Here is a 10,745-nt window from a genome sequence, read left to right on the forward strand (position 1 = left end):
ACGTCCACAGCGACACCTGCATCCATTGCCTTTGTGACCTGATCATAAAAGGCAATCAGGTTGGTCTGACATGACCTGCCCCTAATGAAACTGTGCTGATTGCCCTTGAGCATCATCCCTGAAGCCGGCCCATCACAGATGTGCTCCTTGAGGATCTTCTCAAAGAGCTTCCCAAGGACAGAGGTAAGACTGACAGGCCTATAGTTGCCTGAGTCCTCTCTCTTCCCTGTTTTGAAGATGGGGACCACGTTAGCTTCTTCCAGTCATCTGGGACCTGACCCGAGCACCACAAGTTTGTTCTACCACAAACACAGTCTGATGCTTGACTATGTACAAAACTGCGGTGCTCCTCAGTCTTTTCTGTATTGTGGCTCCTTTCAGACCACCACTCACCTACCTGTAGAAACCTTGGGGTTGTGATCCTCCCATTGAGGCTGACGCCACATAACTGAGCACTGATGAAAGACTGGACTGGAAAGGGCTGGACGAGCCGAGTATTAAACTTCTCCTTCTCTCCCCTTCAAGACGACCAATCTTTAAATGAACTTTACAATGAAACTTACCTTCTGCTGGAAATGCACCAGAAATGGGCAGTTTCATAGGCTCTGGGTTCTTCGCCTTTCCAAAGGGGAGATCCGGTAGATTTGGTGTAGCAAAGGCTGAATTTGGGAAGAGTTTAACACATCTAATATTTACTTTATTTGTACCCTGCTTTAGTGGAATTTCCTGCCCAACTCTAGAAAAAGCATTTGCAGGTATTCTTTTGGGGTCTCTCACCCCCACAACTCTTCTACCTGTTGGGATAGATGATGTCAAAACTAAAGAGTCAGATGATACAAATGCCTTTTTAGGTGTTGAATTCAAAGATGAAGCCACAGGGACACAGTTTTTGGTCATTTTGGCTGAACCACTGCCCTGATCTTGTGGTGCAGAAAAGTTTGTTCTACCACAGCTTTCATCCTTTGATTTTGGCAGAGACAGAAGCCCCGAGTTACCATTTAATAACTCATTTTCATCTTCAATAGGTTTGACGTCTGTGTGACTGTCTGAGACCTCATCTGGGTTTTGAATACTAGCATTCATGTCTGCTTCCGCTAAAAGTTCATCTTCAGACTCTTGAACAGAAAATCCTAGGTCAAAGTTAACAGAGAATAACTCCTGAGAATAGTTATACAGATCTTCATTGTCCAGAAACTGTTTGCTTAAAAAATCTTTGGACACTTCCAAATTTTCAGTTCTACAACTTGACAGTGATTCCCTAAGGTTTGTATCACCACCCAGATGGCACTCATCTGGCATATGCCATTCAGAGCCTTGTGCAGCAACTGGCTTAGTAACTTGGTCACACAACTCTGATGCCTCTAACAGCTGAAAGTTGGGAGAAAAATGTGCCTCAAAAATGTCTTCATCTTCAAACAAGTTTATGCTCTCCTCATGGACAGAGGGCACATTTTTCTGATTCTCAGCGTTCTCTTCATACCCTTCACGCAAAGGTTCATCTGAAGGGCTCTTTGTCAGATCTTCCTTCAGCACTTGTATGTGCACATCTTTGTCACCATCAAAGATGTCAGCCCAACTAAGCTTATCAATTGTTTTATTAATACAAGCCTCAGAAAAGCAGCTGTTTTCTGAAGGAGAATTATTCCTGGAGGAACGTAACTTAAGGGGTGTTTTTAATTCAGAGACTCTCTCAGGGGACAGAAATGAATTTTGGACTTCTGCAGTCTTGTCTTGCACTCTCTCTGTGGGAGCGTGAGAAATACCTTTCTGAAAACAACAGAATTCATCTTCTCTAGTTTCTTCCCATCTTTCAAAATCATCAAGTGTATTCAAAGGGGGAGGAGACTGCGATAAAAGCCTTTGTACATTGGCTAGCATTGCCTTTATCCATGAAGGATCCTCGGAGGGAGTCATGAGTGAACATGAATCCAACTCTGCTTCAGGTAGGTAAAATAAGTCAGGTGAAAGAGATGACTCGTCATGTGTGATGCTACCATAACCAGAATCTACACAGTTTCTCTCCAGTACATTACAGGCTCTATCTTCAGATTTGTGTTCCAGTATTCCCTCACTTTCACGGCTAGTAATATTTTCACCAAAATCATTTGAGGCAATAAATCCATTTAAGTCAAGTGTCACCTTTCCCATTTCCTCATTTGGTAGAGTTTTCTGATCAGTATGTTCAACACCAGGGTCTTCTCCCATTGTAAAGGAATCTAAAATGGTATTTGTTCCTGCAGACTCTTCCAAGTGAAACACTGAAGTTCTTTTTGTGCTCTTGCAATTGGTGGTTTTAAACAGGGAAATGCATTCAGGATCCATCTCAGTTATGCTAGGTGGAAAAGGCTTTGTTTTGGATGCATGCACCACGCTTTTTCTGGATGCATGTGCCTTCTGAGCACGTATAGAGTTGCTGGTAGAAAGGCTTTTACTCTTTTGAACATCTGAGCACATAACATCTTCCATCTGTAAGTAAGGCTGGAGTTCCAGTTCATAGCTGCAGTCCCCCTGATGAGAAACAAAGCAGAGCTTTAAGATCAAGTAACAACAAACCAGTTCACATGGATACTTCCATAAAGCTGCACAATACAGAGACCAAGGTTTTGCTACCCTTAAATATTTTTACAGTGGGACAGAAAAATGTTTGTATTTTAAAGCCAGTTTTCAAGAGGAAAGGCTGCCTCAGGTTCAGCTCCTAAACCAGTATTTAAAAAACCCCTGGTTGAAAATTCTGACCTAGGGTTTCTTTCTTTCTTTTTTTTAAACCACCACCAAAATTAAAAACAATGTTGTTACCGGGATCTGCAAAGAATAATCATCTGCATTTCCTAAGCAGATTTTATATCAGCAACCAACTAAACAGAGAACTCTCAATTTCACCAACAGGTGACTTTTCTTCATAATAATGGTTTATAGGCATTTTCCCCTCAACTGTTCCATCAGTCTTAAAGCCATTTCAGTCCCTGTCCTCACCCTCTTCAGGGCTAGTCTGGAATACAAGGGCTCTAAGTAGCCAAACCTGTGATTAAAATGCCGATGCCCATCTGAAACCTTCTACACATCTCCTCGCACTTGGTACCAGCAATGCTCATGAGAGAAGAACAGTTTAAGGAGGAAAAAATTGTTCAAGCACATCTCATGATGGTGATCTACACAGATACCATGAAGGAGAGATGTTACTATTTACTTGTTCACCAAATGCATCGTCTTTTGCATATCCACCAGCAGACACATCTCAAATATCATTTCAGAGTGACCCTAGCCAGTTTTAAAAGATGGGAGGATGTTTTCAATTCAAGCATGTGATGTTATTTTCCTCAAACAGCACACTTTCTCAAGTCAAAACTCCAGAATAAAATGTACGCAGAAGGAACTGCTCACATATAATGCACCTGGCAGTTTCCAGCAGCTGGATTTTAGAAAAAGGGTGCATACTGTACGAGAGAAAATAAGATATTTATGTATCCTCAACTATCAAGCATTCCACACAGACTTACTCTATTTTTAACTAAGTGCAGATTCACTTCTTCTGCATGGTTGGGAATAAAACCCTTTTTCTGGTAAAATGGCAGCATATTCTTGGCCATAGTTTTAAAAAGGAAACAGCTCCTGTGAGAAGGATCCCTGAAAGGAAAAAAGATGACTGAATTATTACATGACCTCAGAATAAATTCCTATTTGAGAGTTTCTTCCTTTGAAGAAATACAGTCCCCAAAAATAGGAGAAAAGGACTGGAGCCTTTAGCAACAAGAACTTGGAACTGATCTAATCCAAAGCAAGTGCACTGATCAGAGAAGAAAATGAAGAGCCAGGAGCTCAAAGAAAGCACAACCATCCCTTTTCCAGAATGCCTGAGTGAATAACTCCAGTTCCAGAAATTAGGCAAAAGTGAAGGCCACCTAGTTAAGTGGCTTGCAAAAGAAGAGAATTGATCGTGGATATAGAGGGAGTTGGACCACTTGGTAAGCTGGGCACGATCACAAACATGTATTTTAACATGGCTGAATTATAAAGTCATGTATGTACAGAACAAAAGGGTTGATAGTAGTTTTACTGAGAATTTAGATTATGGGTTTGTATAGGATAGCTTACATAGGGATGATCCTGCCTCAGACATGGGGTTGGACTAGAAGACCTCTGGAAGTCCCTTCCAGCCTGACTTCTCTATGAAAAAATCCAGGCTCTATATTGAAGATGGGGGAGACTCTACACTAGGAAGCTAGAGTTAGTTTAGTAGATGCCCTAACAAAAGGGTGTCAAATATACAGCCCACCAGCTGGATCTGGCCCATGGAAAAATATTATAGGCCTGGAAAACGTTCCCTACAGTGAGAAAGGCAGAGCTCAATCTTTTTTGCCTCACAAAAAAAAAGTGAAGGGATGACTTGATCAATTTCTAAGTACCTATTTGGGGAATTAAAATGTGTCTAGTAGACAAAGTTATAACAATGCCTGGAAGATGAAAATACTCATGTTCTGGACTAGAAATAAGATGAATTTTGAACATAAGGGCATTTAGCCATTGGAACAACTGACCAAGGGTCATTAGATAGTCTTCCAAAACATGTGCCCTAGTTAAAACAGGAATGGCTTCAAGGAAGTCCTACAGCTATTGCATGTAAGTTGGCAGATTATGATCACAATCATTCCTTCTGGCTTCAGAGTATACAAATCTAGGACTGGGGTGTCAGATCCCACCCGCATGCCAGATGTAGCCTGCGCGTATATCAGCTGGGTACCTTTTTGATGTGAAAAATTGTATTTTCTAATATTTTTGTGCTAGTATCTGTTTAATAAAAAAGCATACAAGAAAAGATCTCTCAAGAAAAGAAGATGTACTAGTAAAATATAATCTCATGTTATGATTACTAGTGTAATAAACTAGCCAGCTATGATTACTAGTGTAATAAATGTGGTCGTTGAACTGAAGATCACAATTAATGTGTGAAAGGTTTTATTAAAAGATTTTCATGAGTTTGAATTATTTCAGTGGAAAGATCATTTTATAGCTTGCTTGCTTGAATGCCCGAACTGGTGCCTGCAATGATTTTCTCTCTGTAAGGTAGACCTAAAAGAGCAGCAGAAAATTTCCAAGTATTCTTCACAAAATAGTGCTATTGCTTTCATCACTGCTGAAATAATATATTTTAGAACTATTCAGGTATGATAAAAATGGTGCTGTATTAAAAGTAATTCATTCATTATTTGCAGTCCTGTACAACCCAGAAGCACTAATCATGGAACCAGTAGGTTCTTGTGCTACATACTGTACAAACAAAAAGGGTCCCAACTCCAAAGATGTTGAAGTCCAAGACAAGAGGCAAGTGATGGACACAAACAGATGGGGGAAGCCCAGGAGACCATGAGATAATATTTTAAACAGAACATGAATAGCAAAGGTATTGCTGGATGCCAAATCCTTTCCATCTTTCCTAAACTTTAGTGCTCTTTTATATGGCTACAAATGATACAAACCTAATCATCTTCATTTCTAACCTACACAAGTACTACAAGTCACATGTATTCAAGAGCAGGTCATAAGCTACAATAGTAGCCAGCTCAAATATTAGAAATAAACAGATGTACTGCTTCATGTTGTGTCACCAGTATGTTAAGGATGTCCAAAAATGCCAGATAAAATGCCAGGTATTCAGGTCTAAAGGGAAAGGAAATCAGGATTTGTAGTAGAGACTCTCTCTTTTATTAGACCAACAAGATTTTTGCAAAAATATTTCTTTAATTGCAAGCTTTTGGCACAAACACCCTTCATCAGGCATTGGAGAAAAGATCGTCAAAGTTCTCCTGGGTAGAAATGAAAGTTCACATTTCACAGGATTTCACAGAGGAGTCTATGGACTCCCCTGTAACATGAACTTTCATTTCTACCCAGAAAAATTGCCATCACTCAACTGACATTATGCAAGAGAACCAACTTCCATCTTCAAAAAAGGGAGGAAGGAGGACCCGGGAAACTATAGGCCGGTGTCCTGATGAGGTCACTGCTTAGTCCAGTACTTTTCAGCATCTTTATCAGTGATCTGGATGCAGGGGTGAAGAGCACACTGGCCAAGTTCATGGACATCACCAAGTTATGGGGGAATGTGGTCACGCTTGAAGATAGGCTGCAGATACAGGCCGACCTAGACAGGCTGGCAATTTGGGTGGATCGGAATCAAATGAAGTTCAATGTCGAAAAATGTAAAGTGCTCCAGCCATGGACAAAAAACCCCTACACACCTACAGGCAAGCTGACCAGCACCACAAATGAACAGGACCTGGGGGTAATAACAGACCACAGTATGAACATGAGCCGGGAGTGCAACACTGTACCCAGCAGGGTTAATACTACCCTGGTATGCATCAATCAACGCATCTCTAGCAAAACTAGGGAAGTGATTCTTCCGCTTTACTTGGCATCGGTAAGACCACAGTTGGAGTACTGCATCTAGTTCTGGGCACTGCACTTCAACAAAGACGTGGTAAAGCTCAAGAGAGTTCAGAGAAGAGCCACCTGTATGATCAGAGACTTGCACAGCAAGCCATACAAGGAAAGGCTGAGGGACCTGGGACTCTTCAACATAAAAAAGAGAAGGCTGAGGGGGGACTTGATAGCAGCTTATCACTACATCGGGGTGTACATCAAGGGCTCGGTGAACAACAGTTCACCAGGGTACCCTTGGGGATAACCAGGACTAATGGCCACAAACTCCCAGAAGACTGTTTCAGGCTCAACATTAGGAAAAACTTCTTCACCACTAGGATGTCCAGACTATGTAATAAGCTCCCTCCAGAGGTAGTGCAATCGCCTACCCTGTATATCTTCAAGAGCAGACTGGACAGTCACCTCGCTTGGGTCACCTGGCCCCAGTTGTCTTTCCTGCTTGGTGCAGGGGGCCAGACCTGATGATCTTCCGAGGTCCCTTCTGGCCTTACAATCTATGAATCCATGCTCACCTTGTTAGAATGTAAACATTTAAATTGAGGAGAATTCTCGGGTTATTACAATAAAATTCCTTAATGTTTTTAAAATCAACAATTGTAGAAACCCTTATTTTCCTACCATCTGACGTGCACCTAATCATAAAGTGTACAAAAAACATGAATCTTAGCAGAGGAGTCCCCACTGAGGTTTAGCGCTTCAATCGGGTTTTAAAACCGTTCATCTTTTCTACAGTAAAGTCCTTATTTGACATTTTCACTCTGAGCTTGTATAATAAAAGCCTCCAGGTGAACATTTAGACCAGTGCCCTCTGCTTGTATTTCAAGGCCTGGATCTTGCAAACATTTAGGCATGTGATTATATGACTGTATCCTGATACAATGTCAGGATGTTAGCTAGGAGATTAACAGCAAGCCAAAGCATATTTGCTGGTTCAAATAAAATTTTAAATATTACTGCAGTCAAGCTAATTGCCTCCAGATTTTTTGGTTCACAGCTATTTTTTTGCATTTAATTTCACAATAAAATATCAATTCTTGCAAGATAGGGAATGCCACAACTAGAAAACTGTGAGAGCCAAGGTTACTCTATCCATGTTCAGTTCATCTATAGCATTATTTCTATTAGTCCTTCTTTTGTTTAGGGTGTGCTCAACAGTCAAGTTAGCTTTGCCAAAGCAAGATCCACTTTTGCAAATACCTGACGTATCCCTGATTTTACACAGTAATACTGGCAAAACAGGGCCTCACAAGGGGATTTTAAGAGTATGAATCTTTAAGCATGCATGATCCCTCCAAGACAGGTAATCATGAACAACTGTTCCTTTCTTAGAAGTACACTTAAGGAAGGGGTCTTACAGTATCATTCTGTAATCCCCCTCTATCTGCTGTGCTTACAGAGTCAATCAGAGTTGGTAAGGAAGCCTTAAGGCAGTGACTTCCCAGACATGTGGCAAAAGCTGTTTTGAAGAGTTCTGTATATTAGAATGACCTTTAGAGTCCTCTCCAATTTGGAAATAAATTCATGACCCCAACTTGAGAGCCCACACTCTAGAAGGGCTCAAGAGTTTTATTGTTCCAAGCTGAAGTAGAGAAGATTAATCTACCTCTAAAAGCCTATTGTCAGCTCACCATCAATACATTTTCCTAACAAGAAATACAACTACAATGTCCCTATTCTTCCCCATTGATTAACACTGTTGTTCAGGAAACTGGCAGCTTAGCAACAGATTCTGATGACCTAGAAAAATGCAAATTAGTATTGTTTACGTTGGCGCTACACTGTAAAAAAATACAGTATAATGTCCAACAAAATCTTGCACTGACACACCTCTTACAAATTCTCACTCACTTTGACATTTGATTATAAATAAGAAGATGCTAGTTGTAAATGTTAACCTATGGAAATCAACTTCTCAGCTTACCTTCATCCTTGAATACTCAACTTACTCCTTATCTTTTAGGAACAAACAGAGCATGTGGCTCTCTATTTGTATTTTAATTTCAAGTCTGATTAAGTACAGAGGCACACTGCCAGAACAGTAATGTATCTTGCTACACATGTAAAGATGCAAGTGCAAGCTTCATTCCAGCATCAAGTCAAAGGTCCTGCCCAGTTTTCCCAGCTGTAACAAGTATGTGGTTATTCAGGCTGTGGAGTCAAAGGCAGATGAACACGATGCTAGCTCGATGTGTTGCTCCCTTGTAGAATCATAGAAATGAAAGGCTGGAAGGGACCTCAAAAGATCACCAAGTCCAACCCCCCTGCTTTGAGCAGCAATACTGCCAAGATCAAATGATCCCAGTCTTCTCTTGAAGACTTCCAAGGCTGGGGATTGCACTGCCTCCTTGGGAAGTCTATTCCAGATTCTGGTCACCCTTACCGTAAAGAAGTTCTTCCTTACATCCAACCTTCTCCATGTCTTTTTTGAAGTGCTGCACCCAGAATGGGCCACAGTACTCCAGCTGGGGTCTCCCCAGTGCCAATCAGAGAGGAAGTATCATGTCTTTAGCCCTGCACAGGACACATCAGCTAACACATCCCAGTATGCTATTAACTCTGTTGACTACAGCGTTGCACCGACAGCTCATGTTCATCCTGTGATCAACCATAATCCCAAGTTGTTGTGCACCAGTGGCTACAGACAAAGCCCTAGCCATGCTGCTAGGCTAGGGATGGACCTTTGGCTGCTTTATTTTTTGAAGATGAAGCAGAACTTTTTGTGGTGTATGTCAATTGTGGCTTAGGCAAGCATGTGAAAAGTAAGTCCATCAGGTATGCCTTTAACAAATAAATGAGAAATGCAAGTACTTTTGATATTTTTATGTTCCTTCAATAATACACTCACACATCTTTTCCCTGAAATCAGCCCTCCAAAACTAGGGTACATGTCTTAGACAGGGAGCTATTTTCTGCACCAGAATTGAAGCATAGGGACCCTGCAATGGCTTCCAGGGCCTGTCGTCCTCTCCCAGCCTGGAGTGGTGGAGTGCCATCCAGAGCACTGTACTTAGTTTCAATGCTTTCATAATCACTGCCAAATCGGCAGTAGCTTTTAGCTGAACTTTTGCCTCAAACTGGAGCGGCTGCCTCAGCACAGATTGTCAGGATTCAGCCTCAACTCTAGAAAAATCTTTTTGTGTTCTTTTTTTGTTCTTTTTTTTTTTTTCATTGTATCTTCCTAAAACAAGGTGCACTTCTGATTTGGGAGCACGTGGTATGCAAGAAGATATGGTAATGTAAGTGTCTCTTCTGGGGGTATATTTGCTCTGAAAAATGACACCTGAATTAAAAACAACACTTAAAACTAGAACGATCTGTCAAAGTTTCACAGGAAAACATGCTTATTGAAGTGTAATAGTGCAGCAGAAGCATTTCAAAATAACAGTTCAAATAAAGGAAGTTCTTAAAAAAAAAAAAAAAAAAAAAGAGTATACACAATTTGTAATCCATTGCATGATACCCGTGCTATGCTTATGTTGTTTCTTTTTATGAATGGCTACATTATTCCTTATTAAAAACACTACAGACACGCATGTAGGGGATATGCAAGTTGTTTTAGATCTCTCTTCCTCAAAACTGATCAAGATAATATTAAAGCACCATAACTTATTAGGGGTACAACTTTCCAAACATACTAGTGTAGTATTGCAGTGACTATAATTGCTTTAATTGCCTATCTTGTTATTGGCGATCATTGTTTTGACTGTTTATTTTGTTATTTCTCTTTTTATAGAAGGAAAAGATTTAATCATTAAGATAAAGTTAATCTTGTTATGATTTACTTTTTATAAATTGATCAGTCATTATTAGTGCTTGGAATTAACCATCTATTTTAAACTTTTTATTGCTTAGCATACGTGTATTTGACATATTAGTCTCATGATTTTAGGCGTATTTGACTCCTGACTTTAGAACTCATATTTAATAGAAGGAGAACGTTTGTGTAAGGGTTTGTGATATGTCTGGTGCGTGTAGATATCTGGATTGTGTGGAAAGAGGTAACGAAAGTGAATAATATATGTGACAATGTACAGAAAGACATTCCTCTTTGTGACAGGGTGCCACTTTTGGAGCCTCTCCGGACACGCGGCTCCACCCCCCTGTAATGGGCCGACCACCCGCCTACTCTCGCCGTGATCTTATTTATAAACGATGGGTAATTGGAATTAGCAGGAAGCTGCCCATTCAGGTGCGTCCCAATGACGGGGGGCACTGTCTGCGGCTCCTTTTCCTCCCCTGCACTGCAGCCCAAGCCTCGCCGATGGTGCTGGCGTAATCTGTCCCGGGCCATGTTATTATGCCAC

General features: G+C 40.8%; 1 protein-coding gene across 1 annotated transcript in view; it reads right to left on the bottom strand.

The window, feature by feature from the left end:
• FANCM (Fanconi anemia complementation group M) overlaps positions 1 to 10,745 on the bottom strand; it is a 90,860-nt gene that overhangs the window by 15,735 nt on the left and 64,380 nt on the right. Inside the window, exon 14 of the mRNA XM_019556595.1 lies at positions 564 to 2,508. Within this exon, the coding sequence (XP_019412140.1) occupies positions 564 to 2,508 (1,945 nt within the window). The remainder of the gene's footprint in view (positions 1 to 563; positions 2,509 to 10,745) is intronic.

The sequence above is a fragment of the Crocodylus porosus genome, unplaced genomic scaffold (genome assembly GCF_001723895.1).
Source record: "Crocodylus porosus isolate Cpor-Errol unplaced genomic scaffold, CroPor_comp1, whole genome shotgun sequence".
Classification (NCBI taxonomy): Eukaryota; Metazoa; Chordata; order Crocodylia; family Crocodylidae; genus Crocodylus; species Crocodylus porosus.